The sequence below is a fragment of the Ictidomys tridecemlineatus genome, chromosome 1 (genome assembly GCF_052094955.1).
Source record: "Ictidomys tridecemlineatus isolate mIctTri1 chromosome 1, mIctTri1.hap1, whole genome shotgun sequence".
NCBI classification, from domain to species: Eukaryota; Metazoa; Chordata; class Mammalia; order Rodentia; family Sciuridae; genus Ictidomys; species Ictidomys tridecemlineatus.
The window spans coordinates 155,253,764-155,269,113 of NC_135477.1; the positions used below are offsets into that span (position 1 = coordinate 155,253,764).

The window sequence follows — 15,350 nt, forward strand, 5'->3', positions numbered from 1 at the left end:
AAGGATAACAGGATTGTATTCTGCTCTGTCAAATATTCCTTGATTTCAGTACTAGAAAAATGCTTCCCCTTAGTGCACAGAATTCTCAAAATATTCACAGAGCAGTTGGATTTTTAAACTGCAGCCAGTTGAACTGGGATTTGGTGTTGACCTTTAACAGAACAATAGTATAAGCTTCCACAGTCTTCCTCTACTATCAGATCACAATTTTGTAATGCTGTTTTCACATAAAATGTTTCTTTACAAGTTTCATTTCATTTTTAACATTCATAAACCAATAAACATTAAACTGTTAATGTATTCATAACATTAAATAAAGCAACTGTATTAGTTTAGCAAATTCAAATTGGATACATATGGGGCTTTTTTATTTGAAATATAACCAGCTCTTTTTGTATCTTATTTTTTAAAAAACTAAGCTTTGTGATGCATGTCCCTAAACTTTGACATTTTGTACATCTTATTTTAGTTTCCAAAGATAGTTCTGTTTTTTTTTTCCAGTTACCATAACAGTTTTTACAACAAGCTTTCTAGTTTTATAAGAGTATTCTTTAGTTTCAGAGTCAATATGTGTTCAAAAAACACAACATTGTTTTTATCTCACAATGTTAAGCAGAATTTTGTCAGAATAAAACTCATTATTATAACACAGTTAAAATTCTTCTAGTTATAGAAATATATTTTCTTTATTTGATGAATATTTAATAAAATAATTCAACATGTGCAAAAAAAAAAGTACTCATGAATCAATCTAAAAATAGAGATGAAGGACATCTATAGTGAAAACTAGACAAAACTAAAGACAGAAATAAAGAAGACCCTAGAAGATAAAATGATTTCCCATGTTCTTAAAAAGGCAGAATTAATATTGTCAAATGGATGGAACTGGAGATTATCATGCCAAGTGAAATAAACCAAAAGTCCAATGTTTTCACTGATATGTAGAAGATAATACAAATAAAGAGCAGAGAATAAAAAATAGAGGAAAGATCAGTGGAGTAGATGGAGAAGAATGTAGGGAAGGAAGGAAGAGTGTAATAGGGAAAGACAGTGAAATGAATCTGACCTAACTTTCCTATATGGATGTGTGAATATACCACAGTGCATTTTACCATCTTTTATACCCTTAAGACACTAATTTTAAAAACTCCTAAGTAAATAGCAGAAAGGTCAATATAATAGAGGGAAGGGAACAGAGGAGGGAGCGGAAGGGAAATGGGATGTAATGGGGACTGAACCAAAGTACCATGCTTTTATAATTATGTCAAAATGATTCTTAATGTTATGTATAACCAAAAAGAACCAATAAGAAAAACAAAGATCAAAGAGAATAATCAACAAACTGAAATTCAGCCTAACAACTGGGAAAATATATTTGCAAACACGTAACTAAGAAGAAGTTTATGTTCGAATTTTATAAATAACTCTAAAGATTAAATAGGAGAAAATAAGGGCCCATTTAGAAATGGGCACAGGAATTTCTCCAAAGATATCAAAAGGGTCCAAATACATATGAAATATGCTCTGTATCTGTAATCATCAGGAAAATACACACTGAAGCCACTATACATTTCCTTTTTAAAAAAATTTTAGGATAATGTTTATTTATCCAAATAGGTCACATCATAGTCCCCATATGGCTTTCTGTTTCACAATCACCCCTTTACAAACAATGAAGAATCTTTAATGAAAGTTAAATTTATAAACACTGTAAGATAGTTCAGGAAATATGTAGTTTAAAAAATGAAGTCCACAAATTACAAATATTTTTCTAATATACAAACTGTCAATTGGCAAATGCAAGCTACTTAACTGGTTTATTTAATGTGGGAATTTTTCTAAAAAAAATTCAGTTGGGGTAAGTGATATATTTATGCCCTTTGACAAAGATGACAGGTATAGTATTGTTGTGACTAAAAAAGAAGTATATAATCTTACTGCTTTAGCTCATTAAATTTCACAGAATATGTAAGATTCTGCCATGTCCAATGAGTTAGGCAAATGTAATAGAAGGTGCAGTGGGCTGAAACACGTTTTCATCATACAAATCTTCTGGTAGTTCTTCTTCATCTCCATCAGGAAAATACGTAGGGAATGGTAAATTTTTACTGAAATCCTTATATGCAGGCAGATGAGAATCTCTGACCTTTAGTAAAAAATTTGTATGTCCAGGTACAGAGCCATTTACATTGATTATACTGTGCTTTGTGTTTATTCTCCACACTTTCAGTCCAAACGATGTCCTATCTATGTTTCCCATTCGTCCAGGCATTTTAGTTCCAGGCCAGACTCTGGCAACATCACCAGTTGAAATAGCTCCAGGTCACCTGGGTTTTCCTTTGACCATGAGTGGCAGCTGGCCTTTAAATCCCCATCTTTTCATGACACCTTGAAAACTTTTACCAATGGTTTGGGCTGTGACATCCACATACTGTCCTGGACGAAAGTGAGCAGCATAAAGAAGAGTGCCTGGTTTAATTACAGCATTATCTGTTACATTAAAGATTTTAATTTTCTGTTTTGGTGGCAATCCAAGTTCTCGGTAAAATTTCAATACAGATATAGGTTTATGGAAACGTGATACAGTTTTTCCTCCTACAGTCAGGGCCGCGGTTTTTCCATTATGGTTTTCCGTTGGAGTATATTTTAGAACATGGCAATCTTGTACCTGAAGTAATGTGACTGCATGTTTCTGACCTTCCTTAGTCCACAGAGGCATCACACCCAGTTTCACAGCAAGAAGGCCAACTCTAGAAGAATCTAGTTCCTAAGGATATATAGGCCATGGTTCATCTTTCAGAGGACTCATTTTACTTGCTAATTGGGCTTTATCTTCATCAGAGACCAGTTGCTTAACGAATGAGGCATTTTCCTCAGAAAGATGCTCAGATCATCAAGTACTACTCTTGCCATGGAGCCCTCTAACAAAAAGCCAGATGTTTGTTCTACACCCCAAGCTCAGGTTAGCACCCAAGCCGCCTCCACTTGCACAGCCCAGCACCTGGGCGCCGGCCTGAGCCAGCAGCCTCCAACCTGGCATGAAGCGACCAAGGAGGACTCGGTTCCAGACACCTCTGGGTGCTCCGCCTCTACTTTAAAAGCGTCCACACTCAGGCACCATGTGTTCCTAGCTGCCCTGGGGCAGCAGTTATACCGCCCCAGGGCAGCTAGGTACCGTAGCAATTTCCAGCCCCTATACGTTTCCTAAGAAAATTAAAATTAGAACTATCATACAATCCAGCAATTCTTCTTTTGGGACATGAAATTACCACCTCACATCATGTCCATTGTAGTACTATTTACCATAACCAAGATGTGGAAACAACCTTGGTGTCCACTGATGGACAAATGAATAAGAAACCTGTGATATGTAGTCACAATGAAATATTATTCTTTCTTCAAAAAAAGAAAGCAATTCTGTCATTGGACATAGTGTGAATAAGCCAGGAAGACATGCTGAGTGAACCACACATAGAAAGAAAATATGGCATGATCTCACTTTTTAAAAAATATTTTTTAGTTGTAGATGGACATAATACCTTCATTTTGTTTACTTTTATGTGGTGCCAGGGATCGAACCCAGTGCCTCATGCATGCTAGGCAAGTGCTCTACCACTGAGCTACAACTCCAGCCCCTATCTCAATTTTAGGAGAAAAAAATTTTAAAGGGTCAAATTTGCAGAGATGGAAAATAAAGCACTGGTTGCCATATGCAGGGAGTTGGGTAGAAATGGGGAGATGTAGATCAAACAAGTCCAGAGATATAATGTACAAAATGAAGATAGAGTTAATAAAATTGGGTTGTTAGGGACTTTTGTTAAATAGATCTAATCTGTTCTTGTCATCAAAAAAGTCAGATGTGAGTATCCCATGAGATGAAACATATGTTAATGTGCTTCACCATGATGACCATTTCACTCTCTCAGTGAATCCCATATCATGCTGTGAGCCTGAAATATAAATAATAAAATGTATTTTGAAAATTAATGAATGACTATTAAAAAATCCAAAGGAAATGGATGCCAATGTGTTCACATTCCATTACATGCAGGAAAATCACCTTTAATTCCCTGCATCAGACTGCCAATTGAGGGACTATAGAAGTCATTCACCGGTTCTGTCAGGATTAGAGGACCCATGATCCCTGATGACCAATTAGCCATTGTCAGAGTGAGAAGATCCAGCAAAACCCAAGGGGTGTTGATTTCCATGGAGATGACATTTGCTTCCCATAAGATAGGATTTGTAACAAAGCCATGCTATATGTGCCCCAATATATCAGTGGCCTCTTAAAATTTCTTGACTATGAGGTGCATGCTCCAATTAATATAATTGAGTGGCTACATTCTCTGCAAGCTAAGTAAAATACCAACACATTACCACAAAATAATTATTATTGAATACAGTTCTTTTTGTTCAAAGAAAGCCTTCTATTAGGTTGTACATATGTTTAAATTATTTAGACCTTGATACACAAGTATACAGAGAAAAAACACAATATTTCATGTGGATTATTGGTTGGTGTCTTGAATTAATAAATATAAAAAATATAGATTCTTAGGCAGATAAAATTTTGAATAAGAGATTTAAATATTGAGTCTCCACTTAATGTCTGGGTAATTTGAAATAAGTCAGTCTCCTGATAAGTAAAACTAATGGGAAGAGGGGATAAAGCTATATTTTGTTTTGTAAGAATTAAGTGTGATGATGTAGTATAATGCATAGCATGATGCTTAAACTATATATTCCTTTGGGAAGGGGAAAATATGGCCCCTGACCAAAATGTAAATAAATCAGAGGAGTTTAGAACACTGACCAGAATCAGTGAAGTACATTAAACCCCCTCCAACAATGTTTCTTTCAAATCTAAATATTCCTTCATTACAATTTTGTTCTGAGAAAATAGAACTGGTGGATTACCTTCAGAATCTCAGAAGCCTGTGTCTCAGCTTCACTCCATATTTGCCATGTGAACATGTATAAATTGCTTAAACCATTGGAAACTTAATCTCATCATGAGTAAGCAGGGAATACTACTACTCTCACAATGATGTTGTAAGGATTAATGACAATATTTGCAAAACAAGTTTTCCAAATATTAAACAAATATAATGATTGTTCTGGAATAAAAGGTGATTCACTCAATGTGAAATTTATGGACACTGTTAAAGGTTATGAACAAAGATCTTTCTTTCTCTCTCTCTCTCTCTCTCTCTCTCTCTCTCTCTCTCTCTCTCTCTCTCTCTCTCTCTCTCTCTCCCCACACCCCCTCCATTCTCTTTTTCTTCTTGATTTGTGATGCTCTAATTTATTCTTTATTCTTTTCTATTTAACTTCCTCTTGGCTCATTTTTCTTATGCCCATTTCTTTTCTACTCTCTTCTCTTTCACGAAAATGTGTTGTCTATAACACCGAGGAGCATTTCTGAGACTGGAGGTGCATCCAATGAGACACTGATTTCTCCTTTTACATAATGCCTCCCAGTGATCTTGCCTTTTTCTTTGAGTAGTAAGTGACATTTTGTATGCTTCATGAACTACCTCTGATCATTATCTTCTTACTTGCTCCAAGTATTATAGAAGGCTAGCCACTTCAAGAGACCTTAAAAACAGGCCCCTAGATGTAAAGGGACATGTCCAGGGTAACAATTAATTAGAAGAGTAGGCCTCAATCCAAGTCCTTTGCCTTTGGTTACAGTGTGATCTATATGGCATGATGCTGGGAAGGTATTGGAGTTCTGAATTAATTTTACTTTGATTCTCAGACTTGTTAAGAACCTATCTCCACTACCTACAAGTGGATACAAGGCATCCACTTCCCAAGCATTATAATACAAATGCTTAGTCCCTTTTGTACATTGATCATAGACCCAGAAGTAGCAAGCATCTCAATATGTTTTCTCTTCCCACTTCCAAACGCAGAAGAAACCAAAACCCTAAGGCCTTTCTACTAACCAACTGCCTTGCAAGAACAGATTGGGTTTTATAATTGAAGAGCTACCATACAAAATTGTATTGATGTCCCTTTCCTCTTTTACCCTGAGTTTCTGCCTCTTCCTGCTATCTTTTTCAGAGCCCCCTTCACATCCTTGTTTCTTAGGGTATAAATCAAAGGATTGAGCATGGGGGTAATTATAGTATAAAAAAGGGCAACAAACTTTCCTTCACTCTCAGAGTAACTGCCTGTGGGTTGGAGGTATGTATAAATAGTTGACCCATAAAAAAGAGAAACCACCAGGAGGTGAGACCCACATGTCCCAAAAGCCTTTCTGCGCCCAGCCATTGACTTGATCCTCAGCACTGCCTGAGCAATGTGTGCATAGGAGCCAACAATCAGTGCTGCAGGAAAAACCAAGATTATGGCACGGGCCACAAACATCTTGGCCTCTGTGCCTTCTGTGTCCTCACAAGCCAGCTTCAAAAATACAGGCATCTCACAGAAGAAGTGGTTCAGGTAATGGAGGCCACAGAGAGGCATGGCCATCATGAGGCTTGTCTGAATCAGAGAGTTCATGAGACCTCCCATCCAGGCAGCAATAGCCAGAGTCAGGCAGAGAAGGGGGTGCATAATGGTTGTGTAGTGGAGTGGACGACACACAGCAGCATAGCGGTCAAAGGCCATCACCACCAAGAGCATACTCTCAATGGAACCCAGGGCAAGGACAATGAAGAGCTGGGCCACACACCCTCCATAGGTGATGGTCCGGTCAAGTCTGGAGAGATTGATCAGCAGCTGGGGCACAGTGCTGGTGGTATAGCAGAGGTCCAGGAAGGAGAGGTGGCAGAGGAAGAAGTACATGGGCGTGTGCAGTCGAGGGTCCAGTCAAGAGAGAGCGATGATGGTGGTGTTGCCAATGAGAGTTAGGGTGTAGAAAATTGAAATAAAAACAAAAAGGATGAGTTCCAGTTGAGGCCAATCGGAGAAGCCCACCAAAATGAAGCCCTCTCCAAAACTGGCATTGAAACTTCCCATAACCTCGCTCCTGCACAAACAGCAAAAGAAAAATTCAGTGGATCCTATAAGAAACTTGTGTTAAAACATTTCACAATAACAACTAAATACATCCAAAACCATATTTTTATTTTATACCTTGCTATTCAATTCACTTCTGTTCAGTCTTCTATTCTGACTCTTTTCTTTAGACTCCAAATCACTATATTATGATTGATGTCATCTGTGTTTGAATCACAGCGCTATTGCCTATCTGTGACCAGACTTTAGCCAGGATATAATGGATATGATGCCTCTTGGTCTGAAAGTAGAGATGATGTATTGCCTTCCTCACAGCAGTGAGATGAGGACCTAACCTGACACACTTTCTTATAATCTTTTTTTGATTTTTTTATCACAAGTAATATCAACTTTTCACAGCAACTTCTTATGCCTATCCTACTTATCAGAGTTTATTAATGTGGATTAGCAGCTAATAATGTGAGCACTACTTTTAAAATGCAAATGTGTAAAAAGTGACATTATTATTCTATTTTACTTTGCTTCTCTTCTTGACCTATTAAGTAGAGTGTTTCAATAAGTTAAGATCTAGAACTAGATCCAGGCTGAGATCACAAGTTTAACTCCTGGGTGCTTATCTGCTTTCTTCTGCTCATGAATATTGTCACCACACCAATCATGGAAGCCCTGTTGGTGACCACCTGCAAGTCACATATGTGTTTTCCTTTAAGGGAAAAAAATAATTTGCAACAAAATATGTTCCTCAAGATGAGTTATCATGCCCAGAATATTTTCTGCCTTTTTGTGCAATTGATAAATACATCCCTTAACTCCCTAGGAAGAGTTATTTTCTCCTCTCTAGGTCAATCTTCTTTGTAGAGTTTCTCTTTAGCACTTGTCATACCTACTGAAAGTCTTGTACATGTCTTTCACCCTTTCCATACTGTGAGCTCCTGGGTGGTAGAGAACAGAGTGAGTTTAAAAAATATTGGTGTCTTCTCTTCTGGCATATGAGAAATTCTAAATTAATGTTACTCTTGTTCTTGTTTATTTTAAATAATTTTATTGAGTGAAACATTTGACTCTTCCTTCAAATCTCAAGATAAATTCATTTCCCCTCTGAAACTTGCTTATTAGCTGCTAATCCACATTAATAAACTCTGATAAGTAGGATAGGCATAAGAAGTTGCTGTGAAAGTTGATATTACTTGTGATTTTAAAAAAATCCAAAAAGATTCTAAGAAAGTGTATCAGGAAGCACAAAAGAGAAAACAGTGATCAAAATACATTTATCCTGTACTCAATACAAACAATCTTGCCAGATTAATTTATTTCTCTTTTTACAAAGTCTACCAAACTGAAAGATCATCATCAATGCATCAACACTAGAACAAGATTCCAATAAGAATTTGGTTGTTTCCCTTGATATCTTTATGGAAAAATGAAGAAAATGTGAATTATAATAATAAAGTGTTAATATGTGGTTCACTTAACCAACACTCTAAAGTTGTTTTTGTCTTTTGTCTTTTTCTTTTTCCTTTTTCCACCCTGAGCACTGAGGTAAAGTGAAATAACCATAGAAGTCCATGGTCAGATCCTTTTAGGACAATTCTATCACTGACCAGTGAAAATTTTATTTTAAAAAATCTGCTTTTTTGCATCAATTTACTTAGTTGTAGAGAAATTAACATGTTTCACAGGTTTCTGATTGTAATTAAATTGTTTTCTATATTCTCAAGCTACAAAGAGTGTGCTTTGTACATTTTAACCACTTGGCAGTGTCCATGTGTCCATCAGTAATCTTTCATTTCCATGAAACCAGGCCTGGTTAATTAATTCACCACTGTATTCCTGTCTCCACAGGTCTGCTTCATTCCCACAATCAGAAGTCATGGGAGGAGAAAAATTCTTCTTATCTGCACAACTCCTGGGAGTCCCTTCCATATTTCAAGAGCAGATGAAAGTTATCACTCATATGAACTCAAAAAAAATTCGAACATATTATCGCTAGTCCTACATCTCATAACTGAGGTAGGTAGGGTTTGACCCTGGTCAAATGCCTCAGGGATTAGACAGCATAGAGCCTTCATCAGGAGAGTCCCAGGACATGCAGATGAGTGGGTGAGGGGCACACAAAATAAATAGCAATCCTCCAAATATTGAGGAAAAGCATTATGATATGCAAGCTTTGCTTCATTCCATGTTCCTCAAGTGAAGGTAACAGCTTCAAAATTTCCATTTCCTCTCATATTTCCTAAACCTATCATTCTAGTAAAAGAATGAAATGATATTATGCTGAGATAACTTGTATCTAATGACTCTTATTTTTTATGCCATACATATGTAGGCAAATTATCCTACAATTTCACATTTAAATAAAAGCATAATACCTAACACTCTATACTTCTATACTGGCCAAACAGAATTTTGAGTAATTTCCAGTTCTTATCAGTGGATTTGGATTAAAAATTCGATAAAATATATGGAATTTAAGGACAATGAAGTCAATAAGTCATCTGAAAACATCCTGCATGAGAAACAGGTGTTTTAAGTTGATTTTTTGGATTAAAAAAGAGGATTCTAAAGAAGAGCATGAAAATTTATATTATTAGCAATTTAGCAATCAGTGATCACTGATTACTAAAATTCATCTATATGTGTCTGTGTGTATATATTCATGTATGAATAGGTCTATGTGTGCATAATCTATTTAAATAATAAAGTTTCTGAGGTCAGAAATCATGTTTACAATCTTTTTAGACAACATGCAATACTCTATTCTTCATAAGAGTCTGCCAATTTTACAATATTGGCTTTTCATAATGGAGCCATATTCCAGCTAGAAAATGTAATGCTCTGAGCAAAGGGAGGAAGTTCCAATGTCTCTTTTTAATTACCTTTATTGCAAGATCATCCATCCTTAAATCTGAACTGAATTTCACTTCCTCTAATATGTCTCACGTGTGGTACTCTTATTAGTTTGTGGAAGACTGAACTCATTATCAAATCTAGGAAGTCACCAAAACATTCTGTGCATTGTCAGTTGTAGTCTACTCTTCTGCAAACTCCATCATCCTCTTACCCAGGTACATTGTCTTACATAACAAATAAAACAATATCCATTCTTTCACACAAGTCCTCAGGGTGATGCACAAGATCCCTCTATCAAATGTCCAATAATAATACCCCACCAACATTTTCTAGTATAAGACCAGAAAACTACAGTTGGAGTTCAGTCATTTTGGTTCACATCTAAAGTCTGAAATTAACAAATTCTTCATTTTAACTTTGACTTCCAACACAGAACATTGTCTCCATCTAGGATGTATTCCTTCCTGTTGTTTATTTCTCCAAGAAGTCTTTCTTGATTTATAAAAATTAACAAACAAACAAAAAACTCCTCTGACCATGCTTTTATCCTTTGTCACCTGGCTCATATATCTACTATTTACTTTCCATATGAAAACCTTGGCATAACAGTTATTGTGTACCGAAAAGGATTTCAAATGGTTGTAAGCTAATCCTCACATTTTACATTTAAACAATATGTGTTTACACTAAGTTTAGGTAATTGGAGAGAAAGAGAAACAGGTAAGATTATTTTTTGACATACTGAGTATAGATGAGTAGGTGGATGAATAGAAAAGTGATAAAGAAAGACTATCAGTGATATATATCTTGTGTGAATTTAACATCTCTACATACTCAAGCTAGGGAATCAATCTAATGGAACCCATTGCTAGTTACCTATAGAAAATTTTCTAGTTTTGGATTAATTGTGAAGCCAAAGTAGCCCATCCAGGCAGTTCCAGGAAAGAAAACTGATGATTTAACCTGCTTCAATTCAATTGTTTCCAAAGACCTCTGAGATCCATTGAGGACTGATAACATCTGGAGATGGCTGAGAGGGACACTTACCTCCTTTTTCCTGACTTTATCTTTAAGGTAAAGAGTGTGGATCAGGGCTATTGTCCTGGAGAAATCATACTTACATATGGTGTTCTCCTCCAACAGGGGAGTCTGCTGATACTCATAAATAATAGGTTTAAGAGAATCCTCCCAATCCCTGGGCACACTCTAACACACACATTCCAGGAAGGAGCTGGTGCAATATCAAACCACCTCCTGACTCTAAAGCTAAGTATATCACTTCTGCCCTGGGGAATTGGAAGTCCTCCTTAAAAGCATTGGAGAAAGAATTGTTTACCAAGGACAACCTTGGAGACTTCTGGGTCCCTATATGGCAATTAAAATCAACTTACTGGCTCAAGATCTGCCTTGCAATTCTCAGTTTGCTCCCTTCATCACATTCTGCCCAAACCAAACTGATGTATCTACTGTCCCCAGAACACAACTTCTCCCTTGCTCATGGGACTCTGAAGTCTTGGATTTCTCCCACTTTCCTTACTTTGACCCTCATCCTATCAGATCTTCAATCAGACAAAATTCTATGTCTCACTTGGAGCCACCGTGGTCAGTCACCACAATCCAAATGTCTTTCTTCCCTTATATCTGCATCTAATGCTCATGTTCTCATTTTATCTAGCAACTAAATATTTACTTCCTTGATCAAAAATTTGAAGTTATATATTTCTCTCATACACTATACTATGTATTAATATTTCTTATTTCTTTATACCCTGCTTTTATCCACAACAAATTTTAAAATAAAATGAATTCATTTATTAGCTCAAACTACAATTCCTTATTGAGAAATTAACATTATGCCAAGTGCTCTGATAAATAAAAATCTTATTTAGATTCAAAATTTTCTATGTGCTTTAAAAACATCATAATGTGATACAGGGAAATGGCTCTGCTATTACTAGCTTTATGACTTTGAAGAGCTTTCTTGATAGGCTTGAGCTTCAGTTTTCTCATCATAAAGATGACGTTAATGTGGCATATTCTGTAACAGTGTTTATGGATTAATAACACAATGTATGTGAGGTGCCTGGTGTGTGGTAGACATTTACTCCGTGGTAATTAGGGTTAGAGTAGTACAAGTACTTATTTGGTGCTTACTCTTTGCCTGAAATAAACATAGAAAATGCAATCTCTGGTTCCACAAAAGTCCACAGCCAATGAGAGACCTACATCACCTTAAATATTTGAAATCAGAGTAGCAATAGTGTCCACTTTTACTCTGGGAGCATGGATAGCACTGTCTTATTTCTGTAATGAATGGAGGATCTACATGCGTGCAAATGTGTGGCTATATAAACAAAGAAAAGTATGGGAATGGTTTTACTGTGCTGCCTATTAGATAAAAGATGTTGAATATAGAAAACGAGTGGGGAGAGATGGAATTTTCTTCACACAATGATAGTTTTCTATTCCTTGTAAGTAGCATATATGACTTTCAATATCTTTATGAAGAGAAAATCCACCCATTATACAGTTCACACATTTAAAGTATTAAATTCAATTATTTTTACTACATTCCTGGAACTGTGCATCCATCATTTTTTAATATTTCCATTAACCCAAAATGATAAGTCATGCCCATTCACAGTCTCTTGCCCTTCTCACCCTCAACTTTAGGCAAGAACTAATGTAATTTCTTTTTTTTAAATTTAAGTTATTTATTTTAACTAAGTATATATGACAACAGAAGGCATTTTGATTCCTTGTACACAATTTCAGCACAACTTTTCATTTCTCTGTTTGTACATGATGTAGCATCACATCGTATGTGCAGTCATACATGTACCTAGGGTAATAATGTCCATCACATTCTACCATCTTGCCTGCCCTCATATGCCCTTCCTTCTCCCCCTCCCCTTTTCCCAATCAAAGTTCCTCTATTTTTCTCATACCTTCCCCCAATATGGATCAGCATTCACTAATCACAAAGAACATTCGGCCTTTGGATTTGGGGGATTGGCTTATTTTTCTTAGCATGATATTCTCCAATTCCATCCATTTACCTGCAAATGTCATCATTTCAATCTTCTTTAAGGCTGAGTAATATTACACTGTTTATATGTACCATATTTTCTTTATCCATTCATCTGTTAAAGGGCAGCTTGTTTGGTTCCATAGCTTAGCTACTGTGAGTTGAGCTGTTATAAATATTGATGCAGCTATGTCACAGTAGTATGCTGATTTTAAGTCCTTTGGGTATAAACCAAGGTTGGGATAGCTGGGTCAAATTGTGGTTCCATTCCCAGTTTTCCGAGGAATCTCCATACTACTTTCCAGAGTGGGTGCACCAATTTGCAGTTCCACCAGCAATGTATGAGTGTGCCTTTTTCCCCACATCCTCACCAACATTTATTATTACTTGTATTCTTGATAATTGCCTTTATGAAGAGAGTGAGATGAATTTTAGAGTAGTTTTGATTTATATTTCTCTAATTGCTAGAGATGTTAAAAAGTTTTCCATATTTTTGTTGATTGATTCTATTTCGTTTTCTGTGGAGTGTCTGTTCAGTTCCTTAGCCCATTTACTGATTGAGATTTTAACAGGAAAAAAATAACACTTCATGCTTTCACTAAAACCTTTATTTCATACCTTTATACTTTTCATAAAATTTGCATTTAAAAATATATTGCTAATTAAGACATTGGTCAAATGGAACTCATAGACTATAACCATTAATACAAATTTATTTTTATGTGTTGTGATCCCTCTAAACCCAATGGAAAACTTCCTTTTATTGTCCAAGATGAACCCTGAGAAGGTGTCGCAACTGTTTTCATCATTTATAATAACAGAAAGTCCTTGGAAAACTGTAGACCAAAAAAAACAGAATAATTTAACAAACTCGCTGTGACCAAGAAATTACTAAAATGGGAAATCCATAATTAAAACAAAATCCCTTTGATTCTGATGTAAAAATCTTTCCCACATTCTACTATATATTTATAACCACAGGATAAATATGAAAAAATGGGTCATAAGTGAAAATGACTGTCACTGGCCTCCTCAGATGGTTTTCTACTTGGTGGGGGTTGAGGGGTTCATTCATTTTAATTGCTACATAGAATCATGGCATTAATATACCACCCTTTAGTCACATATTCAACGAACAATCTATATGCTGTTTCAAATATTTGGCCACTTCAAACAATATGGCAATGAGCATTTTTATACCCTGCTCTTGTGTCTGTGGACAAGAGTTTTTTCTAAATGATTTATCACAGTCAAATCTGAGTCCAAAAATACAAAGTATCTTCAACATTGAAAGATACTTAGAATTGCTAGAATTTGTCTCTTCTCTGTCCTAACAAAATAAAACACACAAAAAAGCTTCAAATGTTTACTAATGTGATAAGTATGTAATTGTACCTCATTGACAATTTTAATTTGTTTATCATTGATTATGAGTGAGGGTGAGCATTTTTTCACTTTATATGTTGCCCAATTTTCTTCTGAAATTATCTAAATATGTATTTTTCTATTTTATTGGTATATTTTTGCTTTTCAACAAGACTTGTAAGATCAATTTTATTTTGTGCATATTAATCTTCCATTGATTAGGCACAATGAAAACACCTCCTAATATCTAGCTTAGTTTTTACTTTATGGGGAATATGTATGTATGTGTGTGCGTACACTTGCACTCACACACATGTGTTTGTGTCCATGTATGTTTAATAACAGTCCTTTTCCTATGGTTGTGTCTTCTCAAAAAATGAATCTTTGAGATTGTTCAGTGAAGGTCACAGTGCAGTATCCGAGGCTCTCTGTGTAGACTCTGCGTAGATTGCCTGCAATACTGTCCAGAGTCAGAGGTCAAGCTGCTAAAAATTTGCGCAGATCCTGACTGGTGTCTGCTAAGCTGTGTGGACTATCTTTTTTCACAGTTTCCTCCCCAATCCTCAGTGGCCTCTACTTTGATGCAGTGTGGATCTTTGTCCAGCACCTCACTCGTCAGCCCTGTGGGAGCACAGCAAATCCATCTGGAGAGATTGCTCTCTGACTGCTGTCCAATGGCCATTATTTGCCCACTTGCCCACCTTTTGACTGCCCATTGCCCATCTCCTGACTTCCACCAGTCAACCGCCCACTGTTTGCCCATGGATCGCCTGCTGCCTGCTGCCCATTTTTGCCTGGAAGTTCATTGTCAGGGCACCTGCAGGCTTGGTTACACACAGCTACCACCATCTTGGGACACTGGCCAGAGCCAAGGAGTCCAGGAACAAGGGGCCTGCAGGTTTGCTGCTGCCACCTCTGCCATCTTGGAGTGTAACCGACTCAGTTTGAGGTCACCTGCCAGGGTCTGGAGATATATCGTTGGGGTACCTGCACTGAGATCTTCCTGGTGAATGTATTGCCATTTGGCTGCCTCTTTGCAGGGTTGTTCCTTTGTGTGAGCACATCCCTGGTGGTATCTCTGCAAGTTGGAACAGCATTGAGATCTAGGGACTGCAGCAAGGTAGAACCTGGGCAA

At 36.6% G+C, this 15,350-nt stretch overlaps 2 protein-coding genes and 1 pseudogene across 2 annotated transcripts in view; all 3 read right to left on the reverse strand.

Moving 5' to 3' along the window:
• The window catches only part of LOC144377873 (olfactory receptor 2Y1), an 82,333-nt gene that overhangs the window by 48,932 nt on the left and 18,051 nt on the right, over positions 1-15,350 (reverse strand). The window lies entirely within an intron of this gene.
• Positions 1,588-2,891, reverse strand: LOC144377837 (large ribosomal subunit protein uL3m pseudogene; annotated as a pseudogene).
• Positions 4,750-7,161, reverse strand: LOC101959492 (olfactory receptor 2Y1). Its single transcript, XM_005340890.3, is given in 1 exon segment — positions 4,750-7,161. A coding segment is annotated over 1 exon segment (939 nt). The 5' UTR covers positions 6,973-7,161; the 3' UTR covers positions 4,750-6,033.